We start from the raw sequence: 13,721 nt of genomic DNA on the forward strand, positions 1-13,721 counted from the left end.
GGATGAAGTTCAGGCATCGGCATTGTTACACTCCTCTCCCATCACCCATTGATTAATCTAATGTACAACATGAATCGAGATCACAGAGAATAAGTTTGTGTGTCAGTGACAGAAAATTAAGGGTATGTCTCTGCTAAGACTTGACTCTGAAGTACCTGTACATTACTACAGGAGTTTAAGGAATAGTGAGTAGTGAGGTCTTGATATCAAATCATTATGAAATTTTAATCTCCGAATCATATAGATAACAGCTGGTATAACAGGCTTGCTTTTCTTTGATGACATGTTACAGTGTACTTTTAAATAGGCAATGCAGTTCTTGTTTCTTCGATAGAGAGGACACACGTTACAGAAGTTTGATGAGAAAACTAAATTTTCCTGGTCATAGCTGGAATGGTGTATTATGCGTGCATGTGTGTGTGCCCGTGTGCATGTGTGTAAGACAGAAAAGAATTGCGTTAGCCGGGCGCGGTGGCTCAAGCCTGTAATCCCAGCACTTTGGGAGGCTGAGGCGGGTGGATCACGAGGTCAAGAGATCGAGACCACCCTGGTCAACATGGTGAAACCCGTCTCTACTAAAACTACAAAAAATTAGCTGGGCATGGTGGCGCGTGCCTGTAGTCCCAGCTACTCAGGAGGCTGAGGCAGGAGAATTGCCTGAACCCAGGAGGCGGAGGTTGCGGTGAGCCGAGATCGCGCCATTGCACTCCAGCCTGGGTAACAAGAGCGAAACTCCGTCTCTAAAAAAAAAAAAAAAAAAAAAAAGAAAAGAATTGCGTGCACTTTTTAATGCCCATAGCAAAGCTAATTAGTTGCTTATTATAGCTGTTGCCTGTTTACCTCAGGAGGGTTTTTATCGCTATCGATATAGTCAATTTGTTGTTATCAATTCCCGCAGTTTCAGTTTTACTTTATTCCTGCTTAAAAAGATGTGTTTTCCCTTGCAGTTATGGTTTACCTAAATTTTCTTAACCTCTTTCATGTATATATGCATTCATTCCTTAATTCAATCATTCAACATACAAACTAGGACAAATAAACCCTAAAAATCTATTACGGTCTCAGGCTATATTTCATATATATATTTGAATATATATTTTCTATGTGTATATATATATATTTAGAAAACAGAATTCATTCAGAGTAGTTTTCTTCTTTAAACTCCCAAATGTTTGAATTAAACACGTTTCTATCCTTCACTCCAATTAACATTTATTGGCATTTAGTGCCAGACCCTAGCACTATGTTCTAGGCACTATGGAACTCAGAGTGAACAAGATAGCAAAGCCCTTGTTCTCATGGAGTTGGAAAAAGAAAGAACAAATAAATAAGAAGGTAACATCCTATAATTAATAATTAAAAGAGTTGATGTGAGAGGATGTAACAGGACTTGCTTTAAACTGAGTTGTCCAGGAAGATTCATTAAGGAGGTCAAATGGATGCTGAGACCTCAGTGACAAGAGGGAGCCAATCATGCCCAGGGAAAGAGCCAGGGAAACAGCATTACAGGCAGAGACAAAATTAAGATAAAGGACCTGAGATGGATCGGAGTGTGCCTTGTTCCAAGATCAGAGAGAAGACAGTGGGCTGGACTACAGTGCACAAAGTAAAAAAATGGGACAAGGATTTTGAATGTACATGAAGCTTGAGATGCCTGTTAGACACCCAAGAGGAGGTATCAAATAGGCAAGTGCTTCTCAAAGTTGTTTTGCGTATGAGTCATACGAGGATCTTGCTTAAAATGCAAACTGTGATGCAGTAGATATGGAGTGAAATCTCAGATTCTGTATTTCTCAAAAGGTTCCAGGGGATGATCCTGCTGGTCCTGGACTACATGTTGAGTTGTGAGGATGTAGACAGCTGTGCATTTGTGAGTCTGCAGTCAAACATAAAGAGAAGAAAGAGGCCAAAAAAAAAAAAAAAAAGGTAGAGAAAAGAAAACCAGAAAAGAAATTCTCTTTAAGCTATCAAAGGGATGGAGATGGTTTGTGCGGAGAACGGTTACAAAATACCTGCCACAAGCTTTCTCATAGTACATGTGATGTGGTAGCATCAGCGTATTCATGGAAGTGACTCAGCAGGCTGACGTGGATGCTATGTAACTGGGCTCTAGACTGTACTTGGAGTTTCTGACTACTTGCTCTGCCTTTCAAAGTCCATGGTTTTCATTTCAAAACAGCAATGTTTTCCCCTTAATTGTTACTATAAGCAGTTTGTAACAAGAGATGCTTTGCCAAATATCTCAGATCAAGAACTGTGCAGCTTTGTAAGAAATAGGAAGTCAGTCTCCTCAGAATATGGGGTACATATCTAGCTGTACCCGCTAAGGGCAGGTGTCCCATTACTGCCACAGTGTGCAGGGTCATATACTTCATGAGAAGAGATGCACAGGGAGATGGAACTGAAAAAGATTCATTAGCAGCTTGGATTTTGTCTGCTCCCTGCATTTCCCCCAACTCCCAAAACAGAGAATTGCTCTCAGTATTCCTGCTTCAGAACCATGCAATGTAATTATAATCAGTATTTCTCTTATTTTCTTGAATTTATTTTTTTCAATGGTTTTAATGAATATTTCCTAGAAAGTTCACAATACTCATTTCTATTTTTCAATTTTTATTCAAATTTATTCAAAGATCATATCACCTGGCTATTACTAGAGAGGCCTAAATAAATACTAGAACTGACATTTCAGACCCATGTGTCATAGTACTGCCCCCATAAAATTTGCATAGGTTACAGAAATGTTTTTCTTGAATAGTTCTCCTGCTCCTCATCTCTGTCTTTGATATATTAAAGCTTATAGTTTCTGGCAGTAATTTCTAGGACAATAAACAAAATTTCAGCCACTTCAACTTTTGAAATAACCACTAAAATAGTCAATCCCCCAAAATTGTGTGATGTAATCAAAGCACCATGAATCAAAGGAAAACACGCATTTCATTAACTTAAAACTATCTTAATATTCTTAGGATTACAATGATATTTCCTTCTGCTATTTGAAAGTGATCTGAAAAGTATAAAAGCAGATTATGATACCTGTATCAACCTATTCTTATCACTGCAATTTAGACATCAGGACAAAAATAATAGCTTACAATTTCTCAATAGTTGAGTAACACCATGCTGGTTTTTACTATAAGTGATGAAAGGTAATGTATGGTAAACTGGAGGCATGTAACAAACACAGGAGGTTGTAATATGTTTCCAGGATGTGGCATCTTGCCATTGGCCACAGCCTCTTGGAAGCAGATAAAGTCACTGAAATAGTTAACAGATGTTAGCCATACTCGAAATATGAAAGTTCTATTGCTAAAATTATGTAGGGTCAGATGGAGATTTGGCTTTTGGTCCATAACTTAACTGACTTGGCAAATGAATAGTTGAGATCCAGAGGCATAACGAATGATATTGAGGCCACACACTCTGCACACTACGCAGGAGCTCGTAAACTACTGACAATGTGTACACTGTGCTAAGCCTGCCTGATTAAGTATTAACACAGTATCTGATTCTTGGGGAAATATGAAGTCGATTTTCCAGTCTACTAAATTAAAAAGTTATTTCTACAAGCGCAACAGAGAACTTTTTTCCAGGTTCAAAAGTATGACAACAAGTTTATTATTTATCCTCAGCTTGCCATTTACCTGATGACTGATACTGCTTTTTGTTGACTTAATCTATCCAGTTATAATCTTTTTGAAAAGTATCTCTTTTTTTTGCCACCCTTGTCTATTATTTCACATATCAGAGCAAGTTGACATTAATGATTTTCAGATGAGTATTGTAGCTGAAATTGATCTTCTCAACCTTAACTCTTAAATCCACTGAAGTCAAGCATTGAAGGAGGCTTGTGCTACTTTAGAGTTAGTGGTTTTATTCACAGCTTTGCAAATAAAGTCACCAGCTTCCATCACTTTGTGTAGATTCACACCCTGGTGAGGAAAAGAAAGAATACCAGGAAGGCAGAGGAATTAGAGAAATAAAAGACAAAACATAGCCTTTTAAATTTTATTAGTAGTTACTTAACCACTTAAAATTCCTAAACAAAGTGGTGTTGGTATTATCAATTCTGGGGCAACATTTGTTTTCATGAATAATGTTGTCAACATTTTAGATTTTTCTGCTTTATTACAGCATATCTTGAATTTGACCCTTGTCTAATAATATAGGTAGACACACTTGAATAACATCATAATTCAGGCTGGTATCTAAAGTCTAGGAAGGACAATAATGGAACTACAAAAACAGTCTACAAAACATCACTGAAGGACAATGAAGTGATAATGTTTTGGGGAAGTTTATAGATAAGAACTGACTTAGAAAAAAAAACACTATCCTCTATGAAGAAACAAACTTGAAAAAGCTGTAAGGATTACAGAAAAGGTGAATGCATATATATACATATATGTTTTTTAAATCAAGGTCAGAAACACTAGTATGATATTGAAGAAGGTAGTCGCAAGTGAAATAAAATGAAGTAGTATTTAGTACACATCTGGAACTTGTTTGCCTGAGAGGTTGCACCGTCTGAAAGAATAAACAGAATCAACAAAAGCTTAGGAAAATCCACGGATGACAGATATGCAGTTGGGTATTAAGGCCAAGTTCAGGGCATGGTCTTGGCTTTGGTGTAATGAAAGGGTCACTATCAAAGTCTCCACCCAGCACTTTTGTTGTCTCAGGAGGAGGCAAAGCATTAGGAGGATTAAGCACAATCTTGCCCTTACAAGGCATTTCATAAGCTTCTATGTTCTCCCTCAATATGAACTAGAAACACTGTGGGCTTAAAATGAAAAATAGTCAGCTTTCCTTGCTTTTAAGAAGTACTCTTTAATAGCTATGGAAACGTATCACGGCTTTTCATAACCGAATATCATTTTAGAAATTAGAGGCATTTCAATATAGCTAATTATGTATCTCTTTAAAAATTAAAAATATTTTGTAAAATGACACATAAATTATTTTCATGATGTGTTTTTATTATAAAGTTGCTTTCAGGATCCTAACATTTCCTTTGGTTTGAGAAATTTGGTTTTGTCATAGTAATGGATTTATGTGGAGTATTTGTTAGGCACATTTTTAGTTTAACATCCTTAATCCAATGATACTTAAATTCCATAAACAATTAACTTCGGATGCCTTTCACTTATAAATTACAGCCAGCAAGGGTCGATAGAGAGATATTAGTCATTAATGTTTTTCTTCTCTTTGCAGTAATTCCATTTGTAACAATTATGCAGTGGAATTTGTTGGTTTCACAGCAAAAAAGATTTTTGTTTTGGCTTTTCTCTACCACTTTAATCAATAGATATCATTTTGAAACAACACTGTATGTATTCTTAAATCATTTAGCAGGTGCTTAAATATGCCTCATGTACTATGATAGGTTGTGGAGTTTCAAGAACCTCATGTGGAATGTGGTTTCTGCCTTCATGATCAAGCAGGCAATATGGACTCATAACAGAAAATTCTGTACCATAAAGCCACAAATAGAGATATGCCCAGGTTATTATGGAGGCAGAGATGTGAGGCCACCAACCCACTGAGGGGGAAATAAAGCAGAAGGAAATATGTCAGGGAAAGGTGCCAAGAAGGGTAAAGCCTGACCCGAGTTTTATACCAAAAGTATAAAAGAGGATGGAGGATGTATGGGGCACTGTTCATAGGCAGAGAGAAGAGCAGTCCAAGATACCTTAATAATATCATGGCATAGATGGATGAAGATGAAATAAACCATTAGTACTGGAAAAAGTAATAATAGGTCAGATGGTGTGATAGAGCACAGCCTTGCTTTCAGGAAATTAGAATCCACTGATGAGTGCTCAAGGAGAAGTAGAGCCTATTCATACTTGTATGTTAGGTGTAATCCTTTGATGGTAACCTGGAGGATAGTTTTAAAGGCAAGTCTGGAGCCAGTGATGAGCATAGAGGATGAACGCTCAGGAAAGGGATGCCAACCTGCATCAGTGTAGTCACAGCAGTGTAGTAAAGAGGGGACAAACAACCCAAAGCTATCAGTGGATTTCAATTTAGTCGTCTAAATTCCTAAGAAAGGAACTATTTATGCTCATTTTATGTCATTGGCTTCTGATAGTAATGATTAAAATATGATATAAATGAAATAATATTTATTTCTCACCAGAGAAGATAAGCAATAGCTTTTGGTGTTTACAGGCAACAGCTGCTGGTGTTTAGTGCCAAGTGAAATCAGTCTTTCTATAAATATTTATTGAGCGTCTTTATGCCATAGGTAACAGGTATGAATAAGCTGTCATAATTGCTCTGTGGTTGCATGGGAAGATAGACACATAAACAAGATAATGCTATAACCTTTTGGTAAGTTTAGAGGGACTACAGAGGGGAACAAGAAAACATTAAGGGGAGGGACGAACAATTTGACCTGGGGACAGACAGGGAGATGCTAGATGGCATTTTTTTAGGATGGTGGTGACTGACTTTCCAGGTGAAATGGAATATGAGGTATAAAGCCATTTCATGTGGTAGTAGAAACCTGAGCAAGGGGTAGAAGTGAGGAATAAAATGCTCTAAAACTGTAGACTTGAAGCAAGTTTAAGCTGCAGGCATGTCAGTGTAAGTAGACTGATGGAAAAGGAGGGATAGGAGAAGCAGGGAGTAAAATCCATTTTATAATACAGATGATGATTTTACATCTCAGAAAGAAATTATAAATGTCTAATCATCTGTGATTTTTATATCTTTTTTAAATAAAGCTATTCCATAGACTAATAGGTCGTGCTAACAATCATAGGACAAAACAAGATGCTGATTGTGATGGATGTGGTTATCCAGCGCGTGACTTTTCAGGTACAACTTGCAAAGAGACTATTCTTGCCATCCAGGGTCTCACATGCTAAGTATTATGAAGCTCCTCTTTTTCACTGATGATTTACAAAGTGTCCTGGAATTTTTTCCAGAAGCCGTAGTTGTCACTGTGACAATCAAGATCTCCGTTTTATCCAAGAAAAACTTTCATACAAAAAACAAAACTGCAAAACTCAAAAATCATAAGAGCAAAGACACAGACTCCAACTCACAAAGTGTATAAAATCGAATCAGATAATACATGAAAAAGTACTTTAGAGGTCATGAAGCACTATAAAAATGTGAAATAATAGCATTATTGGTGATTGAGCTATAGCAATGAGTTAATTCATGAAGCCCCCAAAAGAATTTTTATTGTATTTTCCTACTGTGCATTTTAGCAAATAGCGAAAGTGTAGTAAAACGTTGACCTCAAAATTGCTTCCCACATCTGAGAAGCATTGCAATTTGGGGCTGCAAGGAATGCATGAATATTAAAATATGTTAAAGCAACTTACCGTATTGAGCCCCAGGCCATGAAGCATATATATCAAATCCTCAGTGGCTACATTCCCAGAAGCACCCTTTGCATAAGGGCAACCACCTAATCCGGATACTGCAGAGTCCACCACATTAATTCCCATCTGGAAAAGAAACCAAACCACCTAAAGCTTGTACATTTATGGCATGTAAATTGTTGCATTTCTAGTTAACCTGTGGTAAAGAGCAAATAAGCAAAATCTCAACTGGTTATTCAAATATGTTACTTACCCAGCGGCCTCTAGAACAGTCCCTGGAGTGCTTATTTCTTTTATGGCTAATCTTGTCTCTGAGGCAACAGAAACTCTACTAAGCCTCTCTGGAACTAGAATAATCTTTGATCAAAAGTAAAATGGTATTGTTTGTTGATAACAGCTCAACTGTACGTGGTGAAGCTCAGAGTAAGGTTAATTTGCTTCAGGTTTTCACATATTATCCAATTCTCAACATGAAATATTTTCAACATTTTGAATTCAACATCGAAATGCCTTAGATGACTGGTATGTGTAGGGGAGAGGAGAGAGAAGTCACTGGGTTTGAAATAGGATTTTGTGGGCCCACTTTACTCATTCGACTTACCCAATCTTTATTCATAGAATCATTACTTTGTACACAAAACTCCACTGCTTTAGAAGAAGGAAGAAATAATTAAGAGGCAAAACACTCGCCACCAGCCTTAACACCAGCTCATATTTATTGGGTCCTCAGTAAGTGCTGGATGCTGTTATTAACAAATTATGTGTATTAATTCACAATTCTCCCCAAAACTCATTCTTTCTGTGAATTGGGGATGCTTGTATCATCCCCAATTCACCAAAAGAAAACTCAGGTACAGAGGGATCAAACAATTTACCTAGAGTCAACATCTGGTAGGTGAAGTCCTCTGTCTCCAGGAAATCTACACTCTGCCTTGATGTATAGCTTTTGGGAACATGAGAGTTGGCATATGATCGTGTGCTTAGGAATATCATAGGTAGAAGGGCTCTGTGTGTGCTGGAGAAGTTATGGAAGACATGAGCACAACAGGGCCTGAGAAGGGTCCTGGAGATCAAATGCTAATAATATGAGAAGAACAGAGACAGGCATGCCATTCCTCTGTGAAAGGTAACAGATTGGTAATCAGAAGGCACAGTAAAGGCTAATCTGATTCTTCACTCTTGGGCATTAACGAAAAAGTAACATGACCACATCGAAAATGAGAAGCACCTGGAAGCAGAGCTCTTGGTCAACCAGCTAGATAAGTGGTTCTTAATTACAGGTCGCTGCTACATCCTCAGAGGTTTTGATTCAGAAGGTCTGGGCTGGGACTTGACAATTTGAATTTCTGACAAGATCCTGATTGCTGATGCTTATGTGGGAATCTCTTTCTTTCTCCCTTCCTTCCTTTGCTTCTTTACTTTTTTTGATAAACTTTTGATTTTAAAATAGTTTTTGATTTTTACAAAATTTGGGAAGATAAAACAAAGTTCTTATGTATCACTCAGTTTTCTCTATGGTTAACATCTGTTACAGAAAACATTATTCAATAATATGTATTAAAGCACAGCAAAGATGACTTCTTTAGGAACACTGCAATAGGCACAGGGACCACATGCAATGCAGGAGAAATAGATTGTGCTGAAATCCAAATACAGCACAGGCAAGTGAGAATTTATGGCCAAGGAGTGGAGTTGGGGTCAGTGGATTAAAAATTACTAGAAAAGGTAAGGGTGAACAGAATTCTGGCTAAACTGACCTACCAGGATTTTTGCTGAAGACAGGTTAGGGTGATCAGACATGATCTTCGGGTTGGTGGAGGAGGAGAGACCTAATCAGATAGGGTGTTTAGATATTGAGTGTAGGGGTCCTTGTTAAAATGATTTAGCAGAAATTGCTGAAACTAGATTTTATGAGGAAGTGCAGAGGCGGGCTTAGAAGAAGTTTTAGAAGCCTGACTGAAGTTTAGTTTCTTTGTCATATCTTATATTATTATGGTCTATTTGTCATAACTAAAGAACACATATTGACATGTTTTTGTTCATTAGAATCCATACAATATTCAGATTTCTTTAGACATTTAAAAAGACATTTCTGTCTGAGCACAGTGGCTCACACCTGTAATCCCAGCCCTTTGGGAAGCCTAGGCAAGTGGATCACGAGGTGAAGCGATCCAGACCAGTCTGGCCAATATGGTGAAACTCCGTCTTTACTAAAAATCCAAAAATTAGCCGGGTGTGGTGACACACGCTTGTAGTCCCAGCTACTCAGGAGGAGGAGGCAGGAGAATCACTTGAACCCGGAAGGTGGAGGTTGCAGTGAGCCAAGATTGCATCATTGCACTCTAGCCTGGTGACAGAATGAGACTCCCTCTCAAAAAAAAAAAAGAAAAAAAAATTCTAAAGAATTTTTTAACTAATGTCTTCTATCTGTTCTGGGAGCTTACCATATGTCAGTATACCATATGACATTAGTAGTCAGGTATCCTTAGGCTCCTATGAGCTGTGACAGTTTCTCTGAACTGTTTTGAGTAGTACAAGCCATGTTTGTTTGTTTGTTTGTTTGTTTTTGTGAGACAGAGTCTTGCTCTGTCACCCAGGCTGGAGTGTAGTGGTGCGATCTCGGTTCATTGCAACCACCGCCTCCGGGGTGCAAGAGATTCTCCTGGCTCAGCCTCTTGAGTAGCTGGAATTATAGGCACATGCCACCATGCCAGGCTAATTTTTGTACTTTTAGTGGAGATGGGGTTTCACTATGTTGGCCAGGCTGGTCTCGAACTCCTGACCTCAGGTGATGTGCCTGCCTTGGCCTCCCAAAGTGCCAGTCATGTATTTTGTACAGTGTCCTTCAATTTGGTTTTGTCTAAGTTTTTCTCATGTTAAGACTGGAGTTAAAGAGTTTTGGGAGAAGACCACAGAGGTGAAGTGTCATCCTCAAAGCGTTATATCAAGGATACATAATATCAATATGAGTTATGATGGCTGATATTAACCTTTATTTTCTGGCTGAGGTGGTAGCTGCCTGGTATCTGCAGTATAAAGTCTCCCCTTAGTCTTTCCATATTGTACGTTTTGGAAAAATGTCACTATGCATAGCTTACAATTAAAGAATAAGGAGTATCTACACAAAAACTTAGAACTTTCTTCTTTACGGGAAATTTGTCCATTTTCTCATATTTATTTATTCTTACATATATTTATGTCAGCGAGAACTCATAGGTAATTATAGGCATTTATTTTGCACTTTGGGTTATAATCTAATGCCAATTTATATCTTTTGTTGTGCAAATTGTTGAACATATGGCCACTGGGAGCTTTTTCAGTTGGGTCCTGTGTCCTTCAGGCATGCCGGAGGGACTGTGAGTTTTGAACCACTTTCCTAGAGTTTCCTTTGCAAGACTTAAAAGGGTACTTACCAAGTCTCACAAAGGAAGAACTACAGTCCTTAAAAAGCCCTAGAATTCTTTGGGACCTAAGGTAAGTTTAAAAAGGATAGACTTTTTTTTTTAACCTCCATTTCTTCTTATACTCTTCAACATGGAAAGGCCTCCATTGCTTTCTTTCCATTACCACAACATATGTTACATATTGACCTGACAACCTTAGTCATATTCAGCAGTAAAATACTGGTACACTTAGGACAGTTTTCATTTCCTATGTACCAAAGCAGGAAGAATAAGGAATTATACTCTAGAAGTGAAATTTGTGGCATTGTCCGGTAGTTGGAAAAGGCAAGTATTAAGATGTTGGCCCATCTCTGGGAGTCTGCCATGATAGAAACAGGCAGGGGCATTTATTTACTTAGATGTTAAAACCGATCTATTCGGTGCACCTGAATGTATCAACTTAGGAGCCAGAAATTTCCATGATTCTGCTCCTGTCATCCCCTTAGAATCACCTGGAGCCCTTTTCAAACGACTAATGCCCAAGCTTCTCCCCAAGCCAATAAATCAGAGTCTCTGTCCTAAAATCCTCCATGATTCTCAAACCCCTAAAGTAGAGTTTCTTATCTTTCCCACCCTTTATCAATCCCGGAGTATGAGTCAGCTTTAACTTTAGAGAAGCTTTGTACCCTGGGGCAGCAAACAGTTAACCAAGACTGGTCAGCATTTCAAGAAAACCAGGTTTTGAAAGAAGACCTAAAATAGTATGAATTAGCAAGTCAGAGGAATCAGCCTGATAGGTGAGAAATAGCTTCAGCCTGAAATGTGGATGATTCACTTTTGGGATCTGGAATCCACGTATCATGTTCCTTTTCACTACTGAGGATCAAGACCCTGCAACTACAGGAGTCCCAGAAGGGAAACTTGTTACCTTGTCAAAAGAACAGTTTTTAGTCTTAATTGGCCTTTTGGGAAAGAGTGAGGAAACAACAGCCATTCTTCTATTTTGTAACTAAAGGCCAATGTAACCTATTTGGGAAAAAGTGAAAGATGTATTTACAATAGAGAAACCAGTATTACCACAGAGGAACAATAAATGACCAGTGTCACACTAAAGCAAATATAAATAACCAGGAAAGCCCCCCCAAAAAAAAAGTTCCATCTCACATTAAATCAAAGATTTTGAGTGAAAACTATAACACTGAATTTTACACTTTCAGACAACAATTAAAAAAGAATGTTGGCGGCCGGGCGCGGTGGCTCAAGCCTGTAATCCCAGCACTTTGGGAGGCCGAGGTGGGCGGATTGAGACCATCCTGACCAACATGGTGAAATCTCATCTCTACTAAAAATACAAAAATTAGCTGGGCATGGTGGCATGAGCCTGTATTCCCAGTTACTCAGGAGGCTGAGGCAGGAGAATTGCCTGAACCCGGGAGGCGGAGGTTGCAGTGAGCCGAGGTTGTGCCACTGCACTCCAGCCTGGTGCCTGGTGACAGTGAGACTGTCTCAAAAAAAAAAAAAAAAAAAAATGTTGGCAACAAAACAGTATAGTATAGATCTAAAATATATAAAACACTTAAAACACTCTGCAACTTCAACAATATGGACTAATTTCACAAACAGAAGCTTGTTTGAAAAAAGGCTCAAAAGAAGACATATCATATGATTTCATGAAGATAAAGTCCTAAAATAGACCACACTAATCAAAGCTTTGAAAGGCTAATAGTTATCCTTTGAAGTGTGAATATAAATGGACACAAGGAGAGCTTTGAGGGTGTTGGTAATATTGCATTTTTGAACTCAGTTGGTTACATTGATAATATCAGTTTGTGAAAATTCATTGAGCTTATCATTTATACGCATTTCCATATAGGCATTATACTTAAATAAATATCAGTGAAAAAAAAGGCAGTGTTGTTGGAACTGAAGCTAAATGGGCAAACCCAAACTAGGAGGAATATACAGTAAATTGGAATCCTTTTGGTGAGCAATTGATTAGTAACAAGTCTTCACTTGTCCATAGTCTTTGTCCCAGCAATTCCTTATCTATGAGTCCTTTCTAGAAATATTTAACAAATTCTAAGAAACTCTCACTAGATAAAAATAGAGACAAACCCATATGGGTGACGTATATTGTATATATGTTTTGTGTAGGATACACAACACACACACATATGTTTATATAAAGACTCTTCATAGTATTTTTTTTAAAGAATGAAAATTTGAGAATCATCCAAATGTCTCACAATGGAGAATAACTTTATGGTGCAGCTGTAAGACAAAATGATGATACTATTTAACTGCATGGTTAAGGGAAAAACAGTTTAGAACATGTTACAACAGTACATAGAGTCATGATGTAATTTTCTAGAAGCAAAAAGGATTTGGGAGATATAACAGGTGTTAACAGTGATGGGTGCTGTGATTACAGATAATTTATTTTACTTTAATTCTATCTCTGCTTCCCAATGCCTCCACAATGAATGTTAAGTACCTACATAAGTAGAAAAAGTTAAAAAGTCTTTGAAAAGTTTAGCTAGTAATAAAATGATAGCAAATAATGAATGCAAATAAATCCAGGACTCTGAATTTATTCATATTTTGCAATAACAGGTATTTCTAGGATCTAAGACTACAGGGCTAACCTGCAAACATGCTCTGGGTGAAGGAAGACATATTCTGAGTAAAAGAGGACATGTAAAGTGATCTTTCTGACTTTTCTAGTACCAGGTTAGCTGTGGACACAGGTTCTCTTTCAGTAAGCTCTATTCACAGATTGACTCAATTTTAAAAGCAATATGTGGACTTAAAGTTTAAGCAATTTTAAAGAGTTTATTCAATGGTATATTACCTGTAAAGGAGAATATTAAGGCATGAGTTCCCTTTAAAGTCTCTCTTTTTAAAAAAATCACAGTACTTTAAAAACATTTTAATGCAATTTCCCCTAAATTATCTTCTTTATTAAGTGTATAATCTTCTTCACAGAAATAAAAATATT

At 37.6% G+C, this 13,721-nt stretch overlaps 1 protein-coding gene across 2 annotated transcripts in view; it reads right to left on the minus strand.

Moving 5' to 3' along the window:
* Window positions 1–2,533: 2,533 nt before the first annotated feature.
* Window positions 2,534–13,721, minus strand: part of HMGCLL1 (3-hydroxymethyl-3-methylglutaryl-CoA lyase like 1) — a 151,810-nt gene continuing 140,622 nt past the window's right edge. For both annotated transcript variants that reach the window (XM_032299746.1, XM_032299748.1), the window contains 2 exons: window positions 7,341–7,466; window positions 2,534–3,932 (listed from right to left, as the gene is read on the minus strand). In XM_032299746.1, coding sequence (XP_032155637.1) covers window positions 3,831–3,932; window positions 7,341–7,466 — 228 coding nt within the window. In that variant the 3' untranslated portion in view covers window positions 2,534–3,830. The remainder of the gene's footprint in view (window positions 3,933–7,340; window positions 7,467–13,721) is intronic.

Source organism: Sapajus apella, unplaced genomic scaffold (genome assembly GCF_009761245.1).
Source record: "Sapajus apella isolate SASKATOON/1434 unplaced genomic scaffold, GSC_monkey_1.0 scaffold41, whole genome shotgun sequence".
Taxonomy (NCBI): Eukaryota; Metazoa; Chordata; class Mammalia; order Primates; family Cebidae; genus Sapajus; species Sapajus apella.